This window comes from Rissa tridactyla, chromosome 9 (assembly GCF_028500815.1).
Source record: "Rissa tridactyla isolate bRisTri1 chromosome 9, bRisTri1.patW.cur.20221130, whole genome shotgun sequence".
Lineage (NCBI taxonomy): Eukaryota > Metazoa > Chordata > Aves > Charadriiformes > Laridae > Rissa > Rissa tridactyla.
The window spans coordinates 19,802,089-19,829,150 of record NC_071474.1 but is presented as its reverse complement, the minus strand read 5'-3'; the positions used below and the strand labels follow the sequence as shown (position 1 = coordinate 19,829,150).

General features: G+C 40.4%; 2 protein-coding genes and 1 long non-coding RNA gene across 4 annotated transcripts; 1 reads left to right on the top strand and 2 right to left on the bottom strand.

The window, feature by feature from the left end:
- The first annotated feature begins 190 nt into the window (after positions 1-190).
- Positions 191-4,776, top strand: RPS27L (ribosomal protein S27 like). The gene is made up of 4 exons (XM_054213957.1): positions 191-243; positions 542-650; positions 3,013-3,123; positions 4,267-4,776. Exons 1-4 carry the CDS (start codon positions 238-240, stop codon positions 4,293-4,295), a joined length of 255 nt encoding a protein of 84 aa, XP_054069932.1. The 5' UTR covers positions 191-237; the 3' UTR covers positions 4,296-4,776.
- Positions 3,263-16,637, bottom strand: LACTB (lactamase beta). 2 transcript variants are annotated; one of them, XR_008468375.1, is made up of 7 exons: positions 16,398-16,637; positions 15,473-15,539; positions 12,249-12,439; positions 11,542-11,887; positions 9,731-9,896; positions 6,307-8,649; positions 3,263-5,717 (listed from the first exon to the last, which is right to left on the bottom strand). XR_008468375.1 is itself a non-coding variant. In XM_054213956.1 (6 exons), the coding sequence occupies exons 1-6, from the start codon at positions 16,635-16,637 to the stop codon at positions 8,106-8,108; spliced, it is 1,554 nt and encodes a 517-aa protein (XP_054069931.1). In that variant the 3' UTR covers positions 3,263-8,105. The 2 variants fall into 2 exon arrangements, 1 of the variants encoding a protein (XP_054069931.1); XM_054213956.1 differs by having other exon boundaries at positions 3,263-8,649.
- Positions 16,638-19,051: 2,414 nt separating this feature from the next.
- On the bottom strand, positions 19,052-23,147 carry LOC128914655 (uncharacterized). The gene is made up of 2 exons (XR_008468376.1): positions 21,641-23,147; positions 19,052-21,552 (listed from the first exon to the last, which is right to left on the bottom strand). It is a non-coding gene; the product is annotated as an uncharacterized LOC128914655 (long non-coding RNA).
- Positions 23,148-27,062: the final 3,915 nt, after the last annotated feature.

The following is a 27,062-nucleotide window of genomic DNA, read 5'->3' as shown; positions in this document are numbered from 1 at the left end:
CCTCCTGCAAAAAGTCCTCCGAAGGCGGGCACGCTCTCTGCGCTGATTTCCTATCCAATTAAGCAGATGACGTGACGTGCAGGGCAGTGAGGCCGTGCCATTGTGGCCACTGGCCTCCCGCCCCCCCAACCACCATAGAGCCGAGTCCGCCGCGTGCCCAGAGCGGCTGCGCGCCGGCCGGAAGCGGGCGGGGCGGGGCGGGGCGGGGCGGGGCGCGGCCTGTCGGCGGCAGCAGCCATGCCGGTGGGTTGTTTACCAGCGCCGCACGGGCCTTTCCGCGGGGCACGGACTGCGCCGGGCACTGGCATTGGGCCTGCGGATGATAGGAGCCATCCCGCTACTGCGGCCTTCGGGGCGGGGGTGGGGGGATGGAGTGGCCGCTCCCGCCTCACCGGCCGGGAAGCCCCGAGGGGGCCTGGCCGCCCCCGGCTCTGCGGGGAGGGTGGCTCCAGGGCCGCGGCCGCGCTGGGTTAGAGTCGCCTGGCCGGGTGTTCCCAGTGTCACTTAACGCGCTGTGCCATCTCCCTCTTGTCCCTCCCAGCTGGCGAAAGATCTGGTGCATCCCTCCTTGGAGGATGAGAAGAGAAAGCACAAGAAGAAACGTCTTGTGCAGAGCCCAAACTCCTACTTTATGGATGTAAAATGCCCAGGTAAAGATTGTAAATGCTTATATCTTACGGAAGGAACAAAACTAATTTTGTATGTCGTTCGTTTTCATTAAAGGTCTGATTTTTTTAATTTTTTTTTTTAAGTAAAAGTGGTTTATTTGTTCTGCAGAGAAAAAAAAAAAGCATGTCTGGGTTCTTCTAACAATAAAAGTGTTTTCAACCTTTTCCAAAAGTTAATTTGGACAATCAGATTTTTATTTTATTTTCTGGAGGTCTGTCATGTGATGATTTTTTTTTTTTTTTTTCCTGTTACGAAATCTTGGCAAGTCGGGAATAAACCTAACCTCCAGATTTGCCTGTGTAAGAAGTGAAATGAAATGGATGCCTTAAAGCATCAATGGCACAAGTTTCAAATAGAAGACAAGATTGGTTTCCCCCTTTTCTAAGTTGGTTGATTCTGGAAGAGCAACCAGAAAAACTTTGCACAGGGATATATGCAGGCATAGTGGGACTTGTACATTGAGGTAAAACATATGCAACTGCCTTTTTCACATCTTGCTGTTAAGAAGTGAGCTCACATCTAGCACACGCATACAGGGGTTATATTTAAGATGTTGCCTGTGTCCGCTTTTCACAGATTTTCATTACTTTGGCTCAGAAACATGTGTATAACCAACAACTTTTTTATAAACTGAACCAGAGGATCTTCTAGCACAATTACAGGAGTGTGCTCTACCAGTGAACAGCTTTGATCAGCACAGCTACTTCCATATCCAGGCACAGAAATTGTTGTGTGGTAACTTATCACCTAGAAACTACTGCAGTGTAAGAAGGTTATAGCAGTAAGCAAATGCATAGACTGACTTACAGTAGCGATCATCCTGACTAGAAGCAGGGAATTGTTGCTGTATTCACGTTTCTTATTGTCTTACTCTTTCTTAGTAGCTTAGATTCCTAAGAAGCTTTGAGATGTTGTTTTCCATCTAAAAGTGAGGTAAATTCATTAAAACTTTGTAAATAAAGTGTGGTTACTTTTAAAATATACATGGTTGAAGGCTAAGCCACTGATTTTTTTTTTTAAACTGTCTTCAAACCAGTGTACAGGTACGCATATAGTAAGATACAGTTAATGTCAACATACGCCCACGAGTCTCTGGTTATCTTCGTTATTGTTGGACTAATTGGTTACTGAGTTTCAGAGATATATAGAGCAAAGCAGGAGAGCTTCAATAATGAGGGAGTCTTAAACACGAGGCAGTGAAAATACCAGACGGCCTTGTGCATCGTTCAGTGGTGTTGGAAGTTACTGAAATGGATTGGGCTCATTTCCCAGCAAAATCCACAAAGTTAAAAACTCAGCAACATGGAAGTACGTATTCATGGGGGGAAAAACAACACTTTCTAGGGTTAAATTTTAGCTGCTAGAAGTTTGTGCAAAGAAAGATTTGTGCAGTTACTATTTGTGATTTAAACAAAGCAGAAGTTTGTAATTCTGTCCAATAGGAGTTCTCTCTACCAACCAGAACTCGTTAAGAGCGCTTTCTGAGGACCTTCCTCACAACATATATTCTATCTTGTCTTTCTGGTCCACACATACTGAAAATGGAATCTATTCTCACCTTAATTTATTTGTCTGTTTCTATATCCACATCTAGATTAAATCCTTTACAAGTCTTAAATTATTAGATTAATTAATTAGATTAATTATTAAATTAAAAATACTTTGCAGGGAGAAGAATGAACGCAGTGAAAATCTCTTTGCCTAAGCCATGTATGGGAGCGACTTCATTCTTTCTTAAGTCACAGAATTTACAAATTGTAGACAAAGTGTTGCTGGTGCCTCTTCTTGCACCTGAAATTAGTGAAGTTATTCTGTGCAAGTCTCCCCCTTTAAATATGATGCTAGCTTTGTAGAATGTAACCAAGCACATGCCTTATGTGTACTAATTATTAAACAGAAAGCAAACACAGATTTGAACAGCAGTGTTTATATTCACAGCTGCCAGACCTTTGTCAACAGCAATGTTTAGTATTACAAGTTAAGTATTTCTTTAGCCAGATGGGTTCTTCTCTTCAGCAGAGAATGCTACCCTAGAATGCCATGACTTTTTTTGCAGGAGACAAATGACAGGCAAATTAGGGCTTGTGAGCCATCAGGCTGTGCTGTTCATATGGGGAATCATAACAGTTTCAGTTAACTAACTTGCTTTCATGTGCACATTTACTAAAAGCAAGTACTTCAGACCACAATAACAATGTTTTGCTTTGTTTTACTTGGTATGCTCTGTAATAAAATACAGATCAATTTTTGGACAAGTGTATTTAGAGTATCTGATTCAATTACACATACAATAAAAAAAAACATGCTGGAAATAATGGAAAGTTTAATAATGCTGTTTTCCAGGATGCTACAAGATCACGACTGTTTTCAGCCATGCTCAGACAGTAGTTCTGTGTGTAGGGTGTTCAACTGTCCTGTGTCAGCCTACTGGGGGCAAAGCCAGGCTCACAGAAGGTAAGGGGCAATGTTTAGCAGCCTAAATGTACCACTTACATAAATGCATTTATGTATTTATAGCCTGCAAATATTCTAGCTTCGATTTTGAAAACTGATACTGGAATGCTTATTTCGCAAATTGCTTAGAGTTGGCTAGTAAAAACATTGTTAATGGGCCCTGAATTGCTGATTATTTTTTTTTTTCAGATTCTTGTTTTTAAGTGGCTATACAGATGCATCAGGCAGTTAAGCAGCTACATTGTGATCAAACACACATGATTTTAGGTGGTTTGTGATGTCGTTTCCTTTAGCCTATCTGTAATAAATACTGTCTATTTAATTCTGAGCTAAGTTTACAGCGTTAAAAAGCAGCATTAAAGGAGTAGGGTACTTTTGCCAGGCTGAACCAGCCCTGTGCCACTGCTAGTCGGTTATGGCTTGCCTGTTTGTTTTTAAACGATCGTGCTCTAAGGCAGTTCCCTGGCTCAGGTTGCTTAATCAAAATTTGTTTTGTATAAATTGTAAGGAAACAAATAACCACTGATACTTACATACAGGTAACTGGTATAGCACCAGTATATCTTGAAATGCAACCCAATGCCTGGGGTATATGAAAAGCACTGGAAACACTTGAGGGTTTAAAAAAAATTAAAGAACAATTCAAGAAATTAAAGAACAATTAAAAGAACAATTAAAGAACAAATCCAGATTTTATTCACGTTTTGTTTGAAGGTCAAAAGGTAAATATATATGCAAATTGCATATCTTAGTGCATATACCATGTATGAATGTAGTTTATATGAGGACAGAGTACCTGATATAAGGCTGTTGAGCAGTTGAAAAGGTATCAACACTCCTAGCAGCTGTTTCAGTTTGGGGTTTGTATCACTAAAGGGATGGAACAGTAGACTGAAATTTTAAAAGGCATCTGGAAGAAAAGAAATAGTACACCTTAGCCTTATTTTAAGATTAATTATACGACAGCCATATTGTTCCGGTTGAGTTAGAGCAAACTCAAAGTGACAAATCTTCACCTCTTGTGGTACATGAAATTTAAATTTATTGCACGAATTTTCCTACTTAAGTCGGGCGGGCAATTTTCCAAGGCAGTCTAACAATTTAGGGTCTATTCGTATCTATACTCATATGATTTCTTTACAGGCTGTTCATTTAGAAGAAAGCAACACTGAACACTTCAGCATGTGGTTTCGGATCTGCGTTCCTGAAAGCCTTACTGGTTTAAAAATGCCTGTTAATATACCAATGTAATTACAGTTGATTTTGTAAAAATTACATGCTATTGGTGACTAATGAGCTGGAATCTCTTTTTCAATAAATGATTTAAAGTGCAAGTTTTTCCTGCAAGTTTGCAGACAACTGAGCTCTATTTTTATAATTTTACTTTTAAACAGTGTATTGTTAATTGAGTGGCATCATGTAATATAAAAACCTTGGAATTGCTGCATCCTTCCCCTCGTTAATCATCAACTACAGCAGTGTAATGCATTTGGTGACAGAAACCGCTCTAAGAGTGCATTTTGTATACTTTATTACTGCAACTACCCTAGATTAGATAGATTTAAAATGGCTCATTTGCTTTCAACGTTGCTTTAGTCCATTTACTATGTTGAGTAACGTGGCGATAAATAAAAATATAAAGTTACTCACTCATGTTCACCTGTTTTTGTGGAATGCATGTTTTTTCCCTCCCTCTAATCTGATCTCGAAACTCCATTTGGTATTCTATACTGAGACTTCTATAAAGAAAAAAAAGTCTTTTGCAAAACACTGAGAGCACTTGGTATAGAGAAGGCATATGGTGTATATAAGCAACAGGAAGTCAGCAAACTACACTAACAGCCATGAATGGTATCCAGGCAATAAAAAAACTAGTACAGCAAAACCATGCATATTTTCAGTTATTAAATACTGATATTAAATAATTACCTTTTGGCAATAAAGAAACAGGGTTTTAGTTAGTTTTTTAAAGCCATCCCTTTCTAAATGGCTGTTAAAAAGTGGATTTTTTTTAAGCCGTGAGAAAACATTCAAAGTCTTACATGTATCTTATTTTACTAAATAATATCTCAAGTTAAGTATCAACATCTTTTTCAAAGTATCGGTTATCTTGCCGAGCTAATTATTGTTGGGAATTTCTATTTAACCTGTATTATTTTTTACGACTTTTAAAATACGTATGTTTCTTAGTGAATAAAAAACCCCAAAACCCAGTATTACAACTTGTTGCATTTGCTAGATAAGTTTTATTTCAGTTAATTCAAACAGTGAACACCTATAATTATCAGATGCAAAAAGCAGGTGTTTTGATACAGAAATAGATGCGCCAATTTAGCATACGTGCCTTTTAAGAAAAGTACAGCTTTATGTCAGTACCATACTGTGTTTTCACAATAAAGGTTAATTTAAGAGCAAGTTTATCGTAAAAGCTGCTCTTAATTGGCCAGTTTCCCACACTTAATGCCGGTCCATCAAATAACTGGTTTCAGGACAAAGATCAAAGTAGCAATATTAATTCACTTGTATCCTGAATACATGTGCTGCGGCCAGATTGATTCCTAGTCTTCCATATCTTTGCCTTCTCTTCTTCTACCCTAAAATATAAGACTCGTGATAAGTAAATACCGAATCAGAGAAAGTCAGTGACCCATTTTGTTACAGGTACTGGAAGATGAAATTCAGACATCATAGCATCTCCAAGACTGTACATGTGACAACTGAGGTTTTTTTAAAAGCCCTAAATTACAGGAGATACAGCATAAAAAACGTGGTATACATATAAAAAGTTGTTGGCTAAACGTAACTTATGAGGGGAGTGAGACACTGTCATTAAGATCTTGGTGTTAGAAATTCCTTAGGGCACTTCTTACCATTATTCGCTTTCATACATCAAATATTTACATTTATTAGTGTTTGGTCATATGCAGACAACCGTAACAGTAAACCTATGCCTTCTACATTCTGCATCGTTCTCTAAATGCAAACACAACGGTCAGTGCGTAAACCTTGTTTTCTCTCAAGTATGCAAAATGGTTTTAAAGAGTAAATACCACTTGCAAAAACGTATGTTATAAATCCTAAAATAACAGCGTTACTTTTCAGGTTTTCTACATTTAAAACATTGTATTTGGTCTATTTCTATTCATGTATTCTTCAACATGAAAACAACGTAGAACTACTTACTCTCGTTCCCTGTGTAAAACGGGCAGTGACTTCCGCTGGTGCACATTTACCCAGCTAGCAGGTGCTCAAGACTGGAAAAAAAAAATGTTGCTGTTGTGGAAGACGCTCACCTCCAGTACTTCTGTATTGGAACTCCCAAACAATACCAAAGACCTCAGTGGAAGGGTATGTAATGTACTGCCTGACCAAATGACAGTTTGTTCAGAAGGGTTCTCTCTGTTGTCTCTACTGATTTGATATTCTTGAGATGAAGACAATCCATCGTTAATGAATGAAAAAAGTGAATTTTTGGTGAGTGGGCCAGAAAACCCAAGCAAATAGTTTAGGTGTAAGCTTTTACTGTTTTAAGGCACAAGAATGATTACAATTATGAAGAGTACTAAACCAGTCCTACTAGCTTCAATTCAAAATGTAGGTATAACACTGACACCTCAAAATATTAAATTTCCCAGTTTGTCAGCCTTAGGTAATAAATGTCATCATAGACATATGGGGAACAGAGACAAGAGCATGTTGTTTTACCACCGGGCAGGTAACAACTATGAAGCTAGAAGCATTAGAAGCTAGAATACTAGAAGCACTACCTTCAAACCCTTCCTGAAGCATATTTTGGTTTGTCTCAGCCTGGAAATACTGTCTGCTGTAACGGCAGGGGAAGTGGGGTGGGGGTAGATCTTGGAGATCATGGAGATCTTCCACGCCATTACGGAATATATAAAATTAACACATTCAGATGTTACTGTATTCCTATAGTAAAATTGAAGATTAGAAAATGCTTCTTTGGAACTCTGTCACAATTTATTGTTTCAACCTTGTGCAAAAGTAACACGTCTCCAAATGGAAAAAAGGATGGTTTTCAAAAAAACCTCTCAAAGTCTGTAAGACTTCTACTACTGGCTTCAAGTTATTTGAGTTCCTAATTCCTATATCTAAAGGAATACCTACATGACAGAATATAGTGCCATTTCTGGCTACCAAAGTTAGCATGTGTATCCTTCAAAGACAATGAGACAGTTTGACAGCTCACCATGTGCTGTCGGCTATTCGGGCATATTTGACTGTGGAAATGATACCTTTATTTCACAGTAAACTAGTTTCACACATTCTCTGTGTCCAATAAAAATGGAGAGGACATCTAAATAACAAAAAGATTTTTACTTACATTACTCTAGCTTCATTCTTTTCTAATTCTTAACAATCCACAGCTCTGACAAAAGCGTACTTCTGGTATAAATCTGCATCCTGGATGTAGCTTCAGGATTTGGGTTTTGTTGGCGTTTTTTTTGCTTTTTAAGCAAGTAAGAAAAGTGCTATGTGAAAATGTAAAAATCAACAGTAAAACCATTGTTCTTTAAAAAGTAATACTGAACAGTTTTGGCAGACTGGAACTGTGAGAATAACGAATTATTTTGTGCTCAAATAGAGATGTGAATTTTTTCAAAAATTTAACATTTAAGGTAGATGATTTATTGTTGTACTTCTCAGCATAAGAAACCAATGCTAGTTGCTCAAATGCTTGACTGGATGAGAAAAAAACTTGTTAATACAACGGTAATTTACACAGGGACTACAGGAAGTCAAGTTTGACTGTTACATTCTCCTGTTCTGTAAGTTAGGAACTTCCCTGAGAGATGAATTCCAGTTAGACATAAGTTTAGCACCACTATCAGAAGTTAATTAAGCGAATTTTTGATGCTTTTTCTTCACGTATTCTTAGTGATCTCAAAGTCCAATTACACCCTTCTCCATTTGTTTCTCATGTTTCAGTACAGTGAGAGCAGTTACGCGTCCCTCTTTTTTTAATCCATGTATTGTGCCCATTTTTCTTTGTCAAATTCCCTCGCAATCTTTAAGGCAGTGCCGTTGAGTGAAACTGATTGCATATTACAGATAATGCTAACGATTACTCCTCTAGGTGGTGCCACTAGCCCAGTATCTATAGCTTCAGAGTCCAGCTCTTCAGGAAGAATGAGGAGGACACTACTTGCGCCCACTGCACCACCGGTATGAGATGCGTAGTGTCTCTGCTGTCTGCAACAGCCACATTGTTGTTTTTTCTCTACTACAGCCCAAGCCATTGCGTATTTACCATCCCTGTCCCACGATACTTCTGTTTTTGGCACTGGGGTCCACATCATTGCGACTGTGTCTGGTTTGAGGTACCCAGGAAGAAGTTTGTCATTAGTGTTTTTAAATTGTCCGGCTTGGTAACTGTATAACAAGGCATTTCCAAATTTCAGAAGGTCACCCACTGATGACAGGAAGCCACCACCAGCCCACTTGTAAGAATTGTCCACATACGGTGCGTTTACCAGCCGTCCCTTTTTGTTGTAAACATAACACCTAGAAGTCAAGAAAAATCAACTTGTCATTCTCAGATACTATACACAACTATTTTAAGCTGCCTTACCTTAAAAGAGCAATCTGAGCATGCATTAGCTTGTTCTCATGAAACTTCAGAATGGTTTTAAATATATATTTTTAAAAATATATTTCTTGCAGAAAAATCAACAAGAAATTCAGACAGGAAAACAGAAATTAAGGTGATTTCTTAGGTTAGAAGCTTAGTTTCAACAAAAGTACTAATCCTTCTTCTTACTCTTAGGATATACTAAGAGTAAAGGCAATATACAAATAAGACATGTGACAGAAATCTATAGATCAGCCAGCACAGGATTTTTCTTAAATCTCTGTACTAGATTTAACACGTTTTAAGAAAGAGGAACCCTACAACTACCGCATGATTATCAGATACTGAGCTGAAATTTCACTGAAGTCTTAGGTGACTGCTCCTAGACAGTAGTTTCCATTTATGATTGATTTCCCCCCACTGCTCCATTGCAGTTACCATATTCTACAACAACTGAATATTCTGGAACTACTAAGAAGAAGTTTTCAAAACTTAATAAAAAGAAATCAATTGGTGAAGCATGTTCCGTGTTAAACAGAATTTTAATTCTGGTTAAAATTGATACTATAATTACATTTATGAAAACCTTGTGTTGCTGTGAGACTATTACAATTCCACGGAACTCTTAAGAAGTCAGTATATTAAGCAAACCAAGGTAACTATATATTCTAACATAATCTCCTAGTTACTCCTTTATTTTACTCTATTTACGCTTGCCTGCTTATTTGTACCCAAAATAAATGCAAACTTCAAAGTCACCCCTGCCACTCCCCCCTATATATACTTTCATAACAGGAAATACTTACTTCCTATTCTGTAATTTTACATGGTAATTACAGAACCAATACCATAATGCTGACATAACATCAGTTACATGACTAACTTTGAAATGACATAAGCCACTTTGTTTAAAAGTAAAAAAATAGTAATTCACATGTTCTTAATTCAGTTGGCTTAATAAAGACAGAAAGAGCAAAAATTGTTGTGGAAAAAAAATATTTCATCCTTGTTTACCTTGCTCTGTTATATATCATTGCTTCATTGTCATCCAGTACAGTTGACAGCATATCCAAATCGCGAAACATTTTTAGCATATAATCTGTAAATTTTTGTCCTGAAGCTCTCTCCACAACAGCGCTTAAGAGAGTAAAGCCGTATGTTGAATACAAGAACTGACTACCTTGAAGGAACACAATGAGAAAGGGGGGGGGGCGGAAGTTAGCTGCATGACGCTTAAATAGAATCTGAAGAATAAAATTTAAGTAATCACATGTGCAAATAAAACCATATATAGCAATGAATTAAAAAACGCTCCCTCCATCCCCATTTTAATATGATGCGAATCACAAGCTTATGATACTGGGCCCTGGGACTTTTCTGTACTGCAGCAGGCACAGGTGCTTGCCAAGTGCAGGTCGCTCTGAGAACAGCGCTAAAAAATTTTCAGGGATTGGCATGTATGGCCAGGATTCACACCCAGATGCGAAGACTGACATTTAACATCCTTTCCACAAGATTTACCCTACCAGTTCTAACAAGGATATCTGGATTTGGAAAGCTGAAGCAAACCATAAAATCACTTCTTAGAAGACACTCATCTACTGTGACTTGCTTGTGAATCTATACCCTAGAGGTGGAAAGACAAGGGTAGTACTCATTCAAGGTTTTCAAAGGTCTTGATCACCTCTACCATAGTGTTTCTAGTTCTAGAATATCCCGGAAGATAATGTGAACGCTAACATGCATACTATTTAAGACAATGTAATTTATTTACAAAACAATGTTTCATTTTTAAAAATCTCATTCTTGTGAATGAGACGCCCTTTATGAAACATCTACATATCAAGCAACTGCTGAATTGCCTACAGTTGAGACAGATCTCCTACTTGAAGTGGTTCCTAGAACTCTCCAAGATGGTAAGTGGTTAACTTCTCCCCCTTCTTATCCTTCTCCCCTTAAATGCGCATTATTTACTGTTTATCAGCAATGCATATCATTTGCCTGTTAACCTAATTCATTTAGAAATTACACCCAGAGTTCCTCAAAGTCCTCTCTATAATTAACTTAAATAATTCCAACAGTAAGTAAATAACCTTCTGTGATTCTGTGGCCTTTCTGTAAAATCTTTTAGCTCTGGTTTAGTACCCCACTAAAATTTTTTGCTTTTGGTTTGTATCTAGAAGGCCCAGAGCAGGAATACAGCAAGTTGGTATCTGCTTACAAAATACTTTGTAGATACAAATTTGTTACCAAAATTATAATCTGCTTTAGCATTTATAAATTCAGTAACTGGTACGTTTCAGAGCACTTACTGCATTACTTAGAGCTCCTGGAAGAAGTGAGAAGAGTCTTATTTCTACCCGAGGTCCCTCTTTCTCTTCTCTCATGCGTTATCTGGGACTCTTTGTATTACCTTTTAAGTCTTTGCTACATCATATTTTGAACCCGCTGGATTATGGTGCAGATACACCATTAGAAGGTATCCATATGAGCATAATTCTTTAAGTCAGTAGATTGGTAAAGATATCTATACAAGACTGTTATCTAAAACTGAACTGATAAAATCCTGATCAGTTCAGTCTTCAAAAGTTATGTCAGTTTTAAGGCAATTACATGACCAGATGGTTTGTGCAGAACAGCCCAAGTACTCCTCTGTTGAGCTCTTAATGGGGCACAAGACGAAAAACAAAAAGGGGTGAGGGGAAAAAAGCAGAAGAAAACAAACCCCCCCCACAAACACTCTTTACTGGATTCTACTATCTTCCAATTTGAAACAAAAATTTCACCAGAAGAGCACATTTTGGTCTAACTGAATAGAAACTCACCTGGTTTAAAGAATAAGGGATCATTTTTAAATATCTTCAGTGATTCAATCACACTTCCAAATTTTTCCTTCAAATAATACTCTTCTTGCTCAAATTCCTTGTCTCTCTTGCCAGGTTTTGAATTTCGGCTTTTTACCTCACCTTCGTGTTCTTTCCTTGGTTTGACAGAATCAGTCTTTTCAATCCCTTTGCCGCCTTCTTCTTTTTGTTCTTTATCCTGATAGGGCTTTGTTAGTTTAAATGCTCTGTTTGCCTTTTCCTTTTCTTCCTTTACTTTTGCAATATCTTTTTCATAGTGACGAATCCCACTCAAGTGGGAAACTAACAGCCTTGTAGTAATAGCGACCTAGGTAGAAAGGACAATATTTAAACATGAGCTCTCTTTATTAAAGAATTTGCACACTAAATCACCAGAAAAGTAAAATTCAACATGACTAGGAACAGAGGAAGAAGATCTTTTAAGTATCATGTCTTAAAACCAGTCAAAATATATACATATTTACATGCACACCACACACTTGATAGAAAACTGAAGATCCAAATTTCCAGCGTTGCTTTTTTGAGCAGCAAACATCAGTACTTGTCTAAATGATTTTTGTTTTTTACAGAAATAGGTCCAGATACAGGCACCTGCACACATACAGCTGTGAAATGCCAGGAACAAAAATCCAAAAAAGTGTTACCAATAAACAATTACAATTACATACCTTTTCACCCTCGTAGACTTTTTCTGGAAATTCAGGGACGTATTTCTGCACCGGAGCATCTAAATCCAGTTTCCCCTCTTCCCACAACTTAGCAACAGCCATCATCGTAAGACACTTGCTAATACTAGCAATTCGCATGATTGTCTCTGGCTTACATACTACACGATTCTCTACATCAGCATAACCCAAACCTTTAAGAAAATAAAAACACTGTGGTAAATATTTTGCATAGAGGCATGCTGAGTTAATTATTTGCAATGAATTAGATTTACTGGCTCCTTAAAATGTTTTTCCTTTAGCTAAACTGGGATCTGAAGCGTTGAACTATCCCTGCTCCTGCTTCAATTAAGTTAATAACATTTTAAATGTAGTAGGAACAGTTAATCAAAGTCCATTGTATTGGCCAATGGCACCCCAAGTTATTGACTGTCCTGGTTTGAGACTACAAAACAAACCTAACGATAAACGAGATTGAAGATTAAGCCAAAATTTACACTCCTGAGGTCAAATATTCAATGTAGAAAAACTAGAGAGACCAAAATCTAGACTGTAAAATAACTGACCAACAGTCACAAATACTCCATTTATTGTTCTGAATTAATGGTTGAAAGAGTAAAGGGTCTTTTTTTTATCAACACAGAAATTGAGAAAGGAATTAATACACAAACTCAGCAATTACCTAAACTGTAAAGCTTCATCACAAAACAGTGGTGTTATACGCTATGTTTCAACATCACTCAGCCCAACTTCAATTAAAAGACAGCTTAATAGTCTCTGTACCAGTGTTTTCCTATGTAATCTGTTGAGGGATATTACTTGCTTAGCGTAAATAAGTAAGTTTTAACTAGAATAAATTATTTAGGATTATAATAAGGTGTGATCTGTGCCGTTTGCCTAGCTTTACTTAGGATGAGTAGCTAGATTTGCTGAAGCTTTAGGCCATGATAGGGTTATTTTTCGTAGTAATTTTCCCAGCAGCTGGTACTGTGCTGTGGTTTATTCTTTTAGTATGGGAAAATGTTTCGGTATCACACTGATGTGTTGGTTTTTTTCCCCAAGTCTGGGACACTTCAGTTCCCCATGTTCTAACAGCGAGTGCAGGTGCACAAGGAGGCTAAACCAGAAAATAAGGAGGCTCCAACCCTCAGCTAAAACTGCAAATCAACTGCCTGCCTACCTGGACACAAAAAAAGAATCCAATAAGATGTTAGGAGATCCCAGACTAAAAATCACCATTGGACTAAAACATGCATGGACAGTGCATGAAGGGCACGTGAAGAGTGGGTGTACGGATCACAAGAGTGTAACTGCCCAGGGATTTCTTTCTTTGGGGTCCCTCTCTTCGGAGGCACCCAGCCCAGGCTGTCCTGGCTGCTGTACCTTTCAATTACATCAATTATTTTATAAAATCCAATCCCTGAGACTCTGCTGCAGGAAATCTAGGGTCAAGCCTCAAAAAGGAGGAAGTGTGCCCAAGAGTAGGTGTGTGTTTGTGCGCCACCATGAATGGTGTGTGAATGCTCAGGCAGCGGCTCCTCTGTTAACATAACCAACCCACAAGTCTGGTAGCAAGAACTGGAATTAATTAGGCATTATCAGGCTCCCATACTAATCTCTAGTTTGAGCTAGGTTTGAGGAAACTGTGCAAATGATGTTGCTGCATAAAAAGCAATGAAATGCAGTAGCGACATATTTGTAGTTTTGAGTACAAGCAAGGCCTGCAAGCAATGCATGTCTGCCTATATAAAACTGCAGTCTAATAATGAACTACTCACGGAAAAAATCTCTTGCCAAAATACAAGAAATAAACCAGATGACATGTCAGTTGCCCAAGACCCTTCCTTTTACGTGAAGTTGCTACTCAAGTGCTTGCATGATGCTTGTGAACGCAGATGCTGTACCCCTCAGTGAAAATACCTGCCAAGTCTCAAATCACTCCTATCAGTTCAGCAAGAAAGCAGATTTAGTACTATGGTCACAGAATATGTGCAACTTACGCCTGTTCTCCCCATGAAGAAGGAAGGAGGACAACAAAACAAGCCAGAAGTCTGCTAGAGCAATGCTTCCCACCTCCCAGCTGCCTTACTAAAGGCACGTTGTTCTCTTTGTCAATACGCAGCAGGGTACAGGAAGCTCTGCCATGGCTCACGCTCCCACGTGAAGTTCTCTCACTACTGGATCTGGCAGTGCTGGTGATAAATCACAACCCCGGCACTAGCTCCCTCAGGCACTTCCCTGATATCAAGGGAAGGATTCTGCAAAATCTTATAAAAACAACTGCTTTAATTGCTAGGTAATGTGAGACCAGAAAAAGCTATCTGGTTTGAGAAAGTTTGTGATTAAGTTTCCAGTACAATTTTCTTATTAGGCCATGTGACAAAAGGTACCAGAGGCTCTCCAACTCACCGCTGTCATGATGAAAGAGAAATTAAAACTTACAGTCAGCTTTATACATATATAAAAGTCAATGCAACAACAGAATGTCAGAAGAAAGTTAGTCACAATCTCACTTACAAAGATTTTTTTTTCCAAATTCTGTAACATATTAATAAAATATGTTGCCACTTACATTTAAGCTGTCCAAAAAACCCAAAACACATTATGAAAATGTTTCCAAAAATACACACACAGTTTGGGGTTTTTTTTTAAATAAACATCAAATGTCTACGTGATATGAGCAGTACTAACAGACTCTATTTAAAACTAAACTGTGTAACCAGAAAAATCACTTGCAATTTCTGGAAGGATGACACCTGTTAAATCCCAGTATCTTCCCAGCAAAAATCTACACTTCAGCCCCCAAATGTGAGCCAGATCACCAAATGTGAGCCATTACTACTTTGACTATTAATTAAGTTCCTGTGCGGAGAACAGTTCACCTCCTATACAGAGTTCTACCAGACCACTCCACAGCTGTATACCTGGAGTGTAAGTATACTCAAAGACCAATCTGACAAAATAATGGAAGAAATGTTCTTAAACATAACTGTTGAGATATACTAGCACATTCCGGAAGTTAATAAATTATCAGTTCCTGGAAATCATTGAAGTTTACCAAGGAAAGTATCACTTCATACTCCCTAGGCACCTGTTTCTGGCCACTGCCCGGAGATGTGACATCAAGTGGATGAAATCTCAGCCTGATCAGTGCGTCTAACTTGTTCATTTTTAAAACGTTCATTACTTCCCAACAGCATGCACAACTACTACTCCCATATACTAACCTTCCGACCAGACTTCCTTTCCATCTACAGAAACTCCAACTAGTATACCTGGGATTCCTGCTTCATCCTGTGAAAAAAAAACAGACAGAAAACATTAAGAAGGATCTTTACAGTTAAAAAAAAGCCTTTTCCCAAACCCTAAAAATGCAAACGCAATCCTACAAATACACCTGCATATTGTTGTCACATTACAGTTGAAACTTTGTCAAGTATGATTTGGGCTGAACTGGTATAAACTGCTTTCGAAAAGCAGTCATTTTAACCCAGCAGCTGGGAAAAATACATATAACAACAATAATAATGTAAATAAAATAACTTTAATGATTTAACTAAATTGGCGATCAGGACGTGCAAGGAAAGCTTAACAGAAACAAAACACTACAGAGTCAGTATGCAACATGCAAACTGCATCACCTATAAGCAAGCAGAACTTCAAAGGAGTTTGAGTCAGGTTTTCAAAGTAACTACAACGTGCTTTTTAAGGTCCTCTTCTCTCTCCTTCCTGCAGCCCCCCAGGCCCTCCCTTGTTCTCAGACGCTGCCACCAGCACCCGCATCAACCTCGGCCCGGCCGACGCCTCCCAAGTACTGCCAGTCTTCACCGGCGTTGCATTAAGAAGAAAAATAATGAAATATCCCTGAGGGCAGCTCCCGCGACGCCCGTCTGCGGCGGCCGAGCACCCGCAGGAGCGGCGGGCGGGCCGGGGCGGGCGCGGCCCCTCACCGGAGAGCTCGGGACGAGCCCGGCAGCTCGGCGGGGTTCGCCCTCCTCCCCCAGGCCCCCCAGAAACGATCCCCTCCCTCCCCCGCGGCTTGACCCAAGTCTCTTGCAGCGATCGCGACGTCCACGGTAACGAGACAGCCGGCCGCCTTCCCCCTCACGGCGGCGAGGCCCTGGCTGCCCTCCGGCCCCGCTCGCTCAGCACCTTAATCCTGCGCACCAGGTCCCGGCTCCTCTCGATGGCCGCGCCGAAGCCCCGAGGGGGCGGCAGCGGCTTCACCTCCGCCTCCTGCCCGCCGTCGGCCTCGCAGCCCGCCGGCGTCGGCACCTTCACCCCCATGGCCAGCCCCAGCGCCAGCCCCCAGCCCCAGGACCGCGCCCCGGCACCGACGCCCCTTCGCCGGGCCGCCGCCGCCCGCCACAGGGCCCGCGCCAGGCCCTGCATGGCCGCGCCGCGCCGCCGCCGCCTCACCGGGCGACCGCCAGGCAGCTCCAGCCGCGCCCGAGCGCTCGCCCGGCCGAGCTCCGAGCGCATCGAGCGAGGGCGGCCGCCACTCTCGGCGCAGCGACGGCGGTGGCGGCGGGACCGGGAGCGGGGGAAGTGGAGCCTGCCCGGCCCTGCCGGGGCTCCCCCGGCCCCACAGCGCCTCTCCTGAGCAGGGGCCGGTCCCCCTTCGCCTGGCGGGAGTCGGATCAGCGGGGTTTAACCAACGCTTCCATCGCAGCCACGTCGAGCAGAGGAGAACGGAGAGAAGACGAGGGTGGAGAGAAGACGGGGGACGCTCCAAGCCACCACGTAACTTCTCGCCCTAACTCTGCACTCCACAGCAAACGAGGGCAGGATCCCATGTAGCCTGCTGCTGAACGCCAAGCAGGGCAAGCGAGGCTAACACCAAGATAAACCCAACTGCAAGATGAGCATATTTAATTAGATTAGTGAGGAATTACTAGCAAATATTGAATTTTCCAAGCCTGGGTTTGGAATCAAGTTTCAGCCTACAGCAGCGCCAATGACACTCACAGAAATAATTTTTCCACGTAGCTGCTCTCTTTAGACAGAGGCTACAGAGAGGACAATGCCCTTCAGTTGATGCTTTTGAACTGTCTCAAAACCTTCCACATGTTTGATTTCCCATAAAATTTTAGTAGCTCTCTAATGATTTGAATGTTGACTGAGCAGCAAGCTGAAGAGACTGAAGAGTGACCAAATAGTGACGGTATTACTCAAGAAGGCAGAAGGAAAGAACAATTTTCAGTGCATCAGCAGATTCAGCTGGGCAGGTAGATCCAAGTCCCATCCAAACATACATCCAAAAACCAGGACTCTTGTGAGCTTTGCCAAGCAGACAAGGCTGCAGATTTGGGATCCTCACAGCAGCCTTTTATGACAATTAAAGAGGTTGTATGTGTCTAATGCAAAAGCAAATCCAGAGCCACACAAGGCTGTCATTGGAATTGTTAGTCCACATGTCTAACTGGAACATCAAAATATCTTCATTAGTATGAAGATACTCAGTCATCCCCTTCCTGTATGTCATTGCTGTGAAATTACTAATTGCAATGATGCTTGAGCAGATGACATTAGGTCCAAAGGTGGTTAAAAAACCCTCGTGTTAGCAGTTCATTTCAGTCTTTTTTTTAGCACTCTTAGTGCTCTTCTTTTGGATTTCAGAAGACCTAGTCCAATAGTCCAAGTGCAAGAGGGGAGGACAGGGAGGGACTAGTTTATGTGAACTAAGCATGCCATGGTCCACAACGAGTAGCAAATTTTAGAGGCGATACCAAAAGCAGCAGAGCCCTTGGCATACTGTGGAGAAAGCACCGGCATACAAACAGTTGAGAAACGTTCATAGTAGCCTTGAACTCTTCAAAGCCAGTCCTCTCAAGGGAACACCCTAGACCAGACTGTTCTAAGGAGCTTAGACCCTGCAAATCACAAATAGATGGGATAGGGTTGTATCATTATTTGGCAATGCAGAAAGCTCCTTGTGCAGAAAGCTCCTTGTGCAGAAAGCCCACGGCATCCCGTCTGATGGATTGCGCAGGGGTTTGCCGTTTACTTCTTGGAGATTTTCTGGGGTATTTAGACAATGATTTAAAACCCTATGTATAGATGTTGAAGGATTCTTGAACAACAGCTAACAACCTTTAATAACGGCCGCTCCATAAATGTTAGAAATGTTGACAGAGAATACAATAGCTTAAAAAATGCATAAAAAAATGGGCCATACTTGTAAGCAGAAGTGAGGAGTCTGTCCTTTCAGAACTCCGCATATGCTCTGCTAGGAGAAAATCCTGAGACGCTAATCTAGGGAGTTCAATCTCCTTCATGTCCGATGATCTCAAAAACTGCAGGATTTGGCAGGAAGTCAGTCCAAACAGCTTTCATGCGTGAAGTCAAATGCAGACCAGATGCTACACTTTTCACTGCCGGCATTTATTTCTCATTACTATTTTCACAATAAAACTCTGTTGCTTATCACAGTACAACGTCATACCCAACTGGTAAAAGATGCTGTATTTACTTTCTCATAACTCATTTTCACTGGGTCACGCTGTCTCTGGAAGCGTTTTGCAGCAGGATTCTCTGCATTCTTACATTAACCTGCTCAGTAGGAACACTCTTTGGCACCACACTTTTGAATGGGCCTAAGCCAGAAACTGATCTTGCCATTTTTCTCTGATTGCCTTAATGAAGAGCTTTGTGTGAAATCCAGTAGCACAACATGGCCTGCTGTTATCCGTTGTGTCTTCCACAAAGCTGCTGGTTTTGTTAACTTTGAGTTGAGATATCAGGCTTAGAAGGTTTTGAGAATTTTCTGCTCCCACTGATAGCAATAGAAAATAAGGACAGCAAGCACCAGTCTAATCCAATTCTAATTTTAACAAAAATGTTTAACAAAGATGTTTTTCTTCTATCCTCATTCATCAGCCACTTAGAAGTATAGGCCCAGACTCAGCTGTAATCCATCTTCCTTATGTAACACAGCCGGAAAAGTCCACCTGGAGACCCCTCTGGCACGGTGGAAAACCTCCACGTGGTTTAGCACTAAACCAGCTGACTTTTCCTCTGCTCTGCCTCCTCACCAAGTTGTACATACCCGGTTTGAAAAGCCTGCGTGAAGAGATATGCCTTATTCAGATGATAAAGAATGGCACGACACAACTCACCTCAGCAGGGGCCAGCTTTAGAGTCTCACCATCAAGAATCTTTTAAGGCTTTATAGCCTTTGAGCAAGACAAACACCAAAGGCGCAATAATGTGAGACCTTAAAGTGCTTATGTATCTTCCTAGTCATCCTGCCCTTGTAGTTGTACGCTACTTTGTTCACTGGCTTTTTCATAACACTGTTACTGTGTGAGGTGGGGAACACCAAAGTGGGCAGTAGCTTTTATACTGTTCTGTGGTGGCTAGCCCACCATCAAAACATGTAAAATGCTCATTCTGCTGCTGGTGCTCAGCAGTATGTGGAAACATCAGGTGTTTGCAAATTGTGAGGCTTCATCAGTGTTTCCTAAAACATGACTCTTAAAAAAATAGATCTACAGGTATTTCAAAAACAATTTCATCACTTCTGTCAGTCCTCCATTTCTGCAAGTGCTTTTGTGGATCCTGATGTCTCAGCAACGTTTAACAGATGTTGTTGTGGCTGTTCCTGCTTGTAGGCCTGGACTTTGATCTCATTTTTTTTTGCTATGATGATCTCAGTTACTTTTCTAACTCACCGACATGGCAAAATTCTACAGCGACGTGCCCCTCAGTTTACCATTTCCATCAAAATTGAAAAGATGGATAATGTTTTTAACAAACAACATTCAAGGTTTGAATGATAAGAAACAAGGGAGGCGTATTAGTATTCCCCTGATAAAGGGCTGGTCAGTTCTGAAATCATGAGCCCAGCTCCGCTCTTTCATCCTATTAAATACCATTTATAACTGCCACAGACCCAAACTGAAGCTTGTAGGTTGAGTTTGTAGGAAGGGGCTTTTAAAAATTTAGGAAGTAGCAGTGTAAGAAAAGTGTTTTCCTTGTTTGTATTTATTGTGAAACAATGAAATGTTCCATTAATCCAATGGATTTCAATTATTCCAACTGGATTCCAGTTGGATTAATTAAAGATGTAATTTGTGAAGACTTCTGGATCTAAAAATGTTGAATCTAATGGAAAATAATTAACAGACAAAAGCTAAAATTGTCAAAAAGGACTGTAATTTATATTTATTTGTGCTAGAGAAAATGAAGAAAAATAAGAAAGCAGCAATTAAAAAATACTGTTTGTATGCACAGATATAGGGGAAGCTGATGTTGCTGGAAAATGCAAAGAGTAAAGGGATAATGATTCCCTTGATCATACCTGATGTTTCTACTCTCAGTATAGGAAAGGTTTAAAAAAAAACAACCCAAATTCTTTCTGAATTTGAAAAGATGACAAATAAAGGTGAAGTTAGATGTAGAGTGAAATCAAACTCTGCTTTCTCTCTCTCTTTTCAGAAGCAATTTCATTTATTTGAGAACCAAGGATGGAAATTTTTTTCCTCTCTGGCTTGAAGCATTCGTACAGTAGATGGCAGTAAGAAACCTTATCAGTTTAACCAGTTGTTAGCAGCAAAAAGGATGGTTGCACCGCAGTGGGATCTCTCTTGGTTGACACAGACTTACTGAACTGAGTTGTTATTCCTCACCCACATACATTTTTTGTTTGGTCTTGCTCAGGATAGCAGTTCTCAGAGTATTATTATTTGTTTATCAAATAAGGTAACACCTGCATGATTATGGTGTATGTACAATTTCAGTAATTTCAGTGCTAAATTTACCAATGTGCACCAATAATGTTCTATGCTAGGACAGTTACACCCAGCCAAAAACCGGGCATCCGTTCCCCAAAAGGTACATAAATAGGTGCATACTCACAGTTTTATTTTAAGATTAAAATATTCCCTGAGTTGTTTTTTGTTTTCCCTAAACTAGGATCACAGGTGTGTGAATTCTCCAACAACTTAGCTGAGAAACATTAATCAGGAACAAATCTTTAAACATGTAAGGTGTCTGGACCAGGAGAAAAAGTAGCATTAAAAACAGTGGGTCTTTAGACACTGAGATCAACATATTTATCATCAGCTCTGCTTGCACTATGATTCAGATATTCATCAATCTTAACTTCTTGAGGAGTTTAGTTAAACCTGATGTACTTTTTCTACACTGCACAGGAACACCGATCCTGTTGTGGTCACACCAGCAGCACAGTCACGCCATGTCCATGTCCCCATCACAAGGTAACAGATGGGGCAGCAGTGGTGGTCCTCAAGCTGAACTAGGAGCCCAGCAGGGCTGGCCCTGCCCTCCAAGCAGCAGCTCATACCTGGAGTATCGTGCAGCACCACAGGTTGGTGACTTTGTATTTTCTTTTCCCTCCCCAACACAACCACCATAAAAGGAACATAACTCACCTTAATTTACTCCATTTTCCTGTGTACTCAGGATGTGCCACCTGGTGATTGTTTACTTTCAATACAATAGAAAATGAAAGAGTTTTATAGTGCCACGTTATTACTGCCTTAGTTTTACAAGTTGCATGCAGTTTGACACAGTTCCTAGAAACAACAGGATGGGAGTTTGGGAAATGTTTCGCATGTCAGGGAAAGGAATGCTGAAAAGACCACGCTGTGGTTACAGACCAGACAAATGCCGCACACAAGTCTTTTTCTTCTTTGCAAAAACATTAGTTTTGAAACTCCAGTTTCTCAGTGGTGATTTCCTCATACTTTTAATTCAGGGTCTACTTTAAACATCTTGAGACTCAGAGGAAAAATAATTGTCACCAGCTGAAAGTAAGTAATGAAGGAACATTTGTGAAATACATCAGTGTAAAAAAAGAAAACCACCACCACCACAAAAAAAACCAACCCAAAAAACAAAAAAAAAAACCCATACAGAATTATTTCCTGTTTTTTTTTTTCTGAAGTTATTTTCCAGGCAACAATCTCTCCTGGTAGAAAACTGAGTACAGAAAGGACTGAACAATTTTGTCCCTGAGAATGGCTTCACATTTATCATTAGAATTCAGTTGCTGTGTATAATCTTTTTACCCTCTCCAGTTTTTCTCCCCGCTCAGTGGACAGAAGTACAATATACCATGGAAAATGATGGCTTGCGTAACCACTACTCACACAATGCAGTAGGTACCACACAGCTCTTTGACTTTCCAAGTATAGCTTTTCAGACTGAAGTGTGCTGCTTTAAAACAAAGTAAATCACACGAGGTGTAAAACACCTAAAAGATCAAATATATTAACCATAAGGTAGCATTCTGAAGCTATGAAGTGCGATTATGAAGTGCAGGCACATAGGAAAGTTTTCCAGCTTGCTCTAGGAAGAGCTCCTCACAATTGGGTAATACGTACCTCTCTTTCCACTCTTTCTCCCCAAAAAATAAAGCTCAAGAAAATGAACAAGTCCCAGACAACTATGCGTCACGAAATGTGGCAGTGAGAACTCTGCCTGCCTCACACCGGCTGACTTACTCAGGAGAGAAGCAGACCAGGCGGTGGCATTCAGTCCTCCATAGCAGGTGTCTACAAGTCAGGAAGAAAAACAGCAGGCATGTTTACTTTGAGAGATACAGCAGCAGGAGGAAAAATGCATCTCTGGATTTTGTATATGAACTTCAGGCATATCCCTGTGTGAAGAATGCAGTCCTGATTTGCATCTACTGTCTTCATTTGTTCTTCTAGATAGGTGACTCTAGAGCCTTCTCAGTACCTATTCTTCCAGCAATTTTTTCCAAACCATTCAACATTAATTTAAAGCTCCAGCATGTGTTTTTACTGATAACTACTGTCATAAGCAAATGTTCCTCTGCAGTTCACACCAAATACTCATCCAGCTACATGTGCATGCTGGTTGCCAGCCCATTTTCCACACATTCACTGCAATGACTATCTGGTCTAGCGTGGTTTGACCTACCTGTGCTGCAATTACACCTTCATTTCGCTCTGCAGACGTGGTTCTGTGCCACTAAAAATGCTCGTCGTGAGAACTGAGCACAGATAGCTTGAGAAACTGCACAAGCTAGTGAAAAACAGGAAAAGGCCTCTTATCAAATTAGTAACATCTCGGATATTTGGGTGGAGGCATTTGGCACTGGGCTTGCGTATTCTTACAGGAGTGAGTCCATGCATACTACGAACTCCATTTTTTTGCTTCGTGTTATTGTTCACAAGATGAGGCATGTTTCAAAAAAACCTCTCTAAAGATGTGTAAGTGCACAATTACTGTATGCTACACAGATCAGTAAGAAAGGATTTTACTATATCCCCTTTCCATACATGTAAAATAAGAGTAAATCAAGTTAATGGCATTTACACAGGTTTGTGCTGCAATAGGAACATTACAAAAACTAAAGTAGGTACCTTTGCATGCAGAGCTATGGGAAACTACTAAGAAAATTTGAAAAACTTCACTACTGAGGGAAGACAACTGCCTGGGATGACTAACTTCTGCAGTAAGCACTAAGTGTGGGACAGTTTGTCCCTCCTGACACTTGGAATAACCTACCAACTGCTTGAGTTGGAAATACTATCATTTATTTCTCTGACCTTGAAGCAAACCCAAACCATTTGCATGTTTCAGATGCTATATATACTTTCTGGTGTATAGCAGCATATGCCAGGTACACATACACACAATTAAGTTACAATTATACTTTAGTGTGATTAACATTACTCAGTAGAACAGTTTTACTACCTGCACACTCATCTATGTTTGTCACTTAGCTTGGATTCTTTCCCTTCACCTCCAATAAAAATAATCTTGTAGCGTGAAGGTACGCAAGATACTGATGCATGCATCAGGAGAGAATCAAGCTCAAGGTGTACTGATGCTGGAGGGGAAGCTCTGCTCTACTTAACGGATGACGACATTTTTTCCAAGTGGTGTAAAGAAATCTAACAAGTTCCTACTCGAGTTGGTGCCTGTCAAATTTAAACAACAGGTGTGAGTGAAAAGCATTTCTTACACAGGCAGCTGGTGTTCTTGTAAATTCTCAAACAGGAAAACAAAATAGAAACTAAGAGAAATCCCCATGTTGACATTTAGTTTTGTTGTTCACACTGCAAGAGAGAGAGTAACTTCATTATTGCTTCAGAGGCAAAACAGCCATGGGGAAAACTGGAACTGGGAAAACAGATTTCAGAGCTTTCTGATTTTATCATAGTTTAAATAGGGATTCTGCAATCTCCCACCCTTAATACAGTATGCAGGTGTCCTACTCAGATCAAATAGAGCTGCTCAGCACCTTTGAATATCAGTCTTTTTCTTTGGAAACTGAAATACTGCATTGCAATCCTCACTGGGGATGACTGTTTGCTTTTTAAACCTACATACCAAATGCCGCAGCAGCTACAGACCTAGCAGCTTTGATGCAAGAGAGAACTCTAATTGTGCAATGACTCTATAAAGCTGGGTCCTACAGCCCTGAGACTTTGCTCTAATGGCACTGCTTGTTTGACTAAGGCTTAGTCAAATAGGCAGGCCTTAGCTGTATATGCTCTATATACACCTGCATGGCCAAAGTTGTATATGCACATACGTGGTTTGGTAAAATGACCTTATTTAAAACAACTTAGCTAAAATGACACAAAACCCTATAGATCCTGCACTCAATTTAAACTTGGATTTTATCGATGTTCCTTAATTAAATCCCAACTGCTAATAGCAAGGGATTCACAAAAATAATGGATGCAGGGTAAACCCTTCCTATCAGTTCTTTTGTTAGCTGTAGTGTTCCTAATGCTAGCAGCACATACACTGATGGGGAAGCAGAGGGAGGAGTCAATAATTTAATTGCTCAAAATGGCAATAACCTCTGCTTCTCCTCCACAGACAGAGACATATAGGCCCGTGTGCTTTTTATTTCAATTTACCACAGTAAGTCTCAGCACAGAATGCCTCCCATGGATTAACGACCAGTTTGGGTCCCTTGGGCTGTCTCTTGTATCCACAATCCTTCCCACCCAGTTGTTAATCTCCAGGAAATGCCTTGCACTCAGACATGGCTGCATGTGCATGTAATAAAAGCACACACACATTTGCTACATGTTTGCTAACGCTGAAAAGCTGCAAAAAACGGTGGGTTTGCCTTTTTCTTCTTTTTTTTTTTAAAGTGTCATGATTTCCTGGATAAGGTTTGATAATGCAGTCCTCGCATAGAGAAATTTAACCCAGATTCTGCTGGTGTGGCAAGAACCACTCAGAGAAAGCATTTTTATTATTGATTTTACAGGGAAAAGGTCCTGAATGTTGTACTTTAAACCCAGATGAGGGGTGACAAAGAATGCGCTGCTACCTGGACTTTGCCAGCCACCTTCCTCTGTGTCAGAGGAATGTGGTAGCTGCAGGAACACAAGTGGAGGCTACAGGAGCAGGACAAGGAACAACTGCATTTAGAGGGGGAGGATTCATTCTTCTGTAGATTACCTTCATGCTATCTATACCCTCCTGAATGCCCTTTAGCCCCCTCCACAATTCTATCTTATCCTTTCCCTTTTAGCCGCTTTCTCACCTACCTAATCTCCTGGATTCAGGGTTTTTTTCTGGACAGCCTCGACAAATTACATCATCCTTTTAGCCTATTTTATAGTCTACGTGTGGATAATGAACAAACAAGGAAGCAGTACAGCAATACAGATTAAGTGGAAAGAAGTCTGGCAGGCTCCTCCTTGCTGGCTACAGAAAAACCATAATCCAGGAAAGATTTTGTAGCATTTTCCCAGGCTATTTCTCCAACCAGTATTCTTGTCAAGAAAAACATGCAAACTATTGGTGGACCTGCAAAGAAGTGCTCTAATTTTAAACTGGAAACTCAAACAGATCTCCATGTTAATATCAATAGCAATGTGTCCTAAGCATATTAAAGCAATTTACCAGAGCTTTGCAGTTTTACCTTTTTGATTATTCTTTCACAAATTCTACTGTAGGGACACCAGACCTGCATCATTTTCCTCAGTGGCACGGACAACTATCACTAGGTGTTAGCCTTTGCAGGTTTTATCCAAAGAAACATGCCTTGCCATGAGCTTTGGCTGAGACAGATCACACGGACACCTCCCTGACATTTCTGTTTGAATCTCAGGGCAAAAAATGAAAACAGCAGCAATGAATGGAATAATCCCCAAGGAGCAGATCACGGTCAGGCCCTGGAATAGAAGGCATTCAAAATACTCTGCGCTATCATGCCCCCCCCCCGCCATAATCCCCCCATTTCATGATCCATATATGCTTTATGCTTGCTGTACACAAACGAGAGAAATGTTCTTACAGCCATGCATGGGTACAGCATGTGGTACTGTAAGTTGCAGCTAGGTCTGCAGGATTTTGTTTTTTTGTGTGTGTTGTCTCTATTTTTTTCATGAAAAAGACACTGTTTAATCTTTATCCAGCCATTCCTCAAACCAGCAAAGAGATAGGAAGAAACCAGTGCCCTTAAAGGCCATAACATTCAAAACCAAAACACTATGTAATGTCCTCTCATTTCAGTGCATTATGAGTCAAGAAATAACAAATGGGAAGGAGTAGTTTTTTATGTGTCTGTAAGACTTCTATTTGCTTCTGTTTCCCATTGTTTTTGCTCTCATATAAATTAATTAACTGGGATATCTAGATTGCTCACTAAGCTGCTGTCATTGTGCGGGATATCCTGCATTTATGCAATTCTCAGCAACAGCTTACAAATTGGCAAGGCTGTGACTTACAGAAAACTAGATAGGTTCACAACTGAAGCCAAGAAGATTATGCAAACTTGTACAGATTTTCCATATCTTGGAAAGAATACGACACACACTGAAGAAAATAAGTTACACGGTTTCCCTCTAT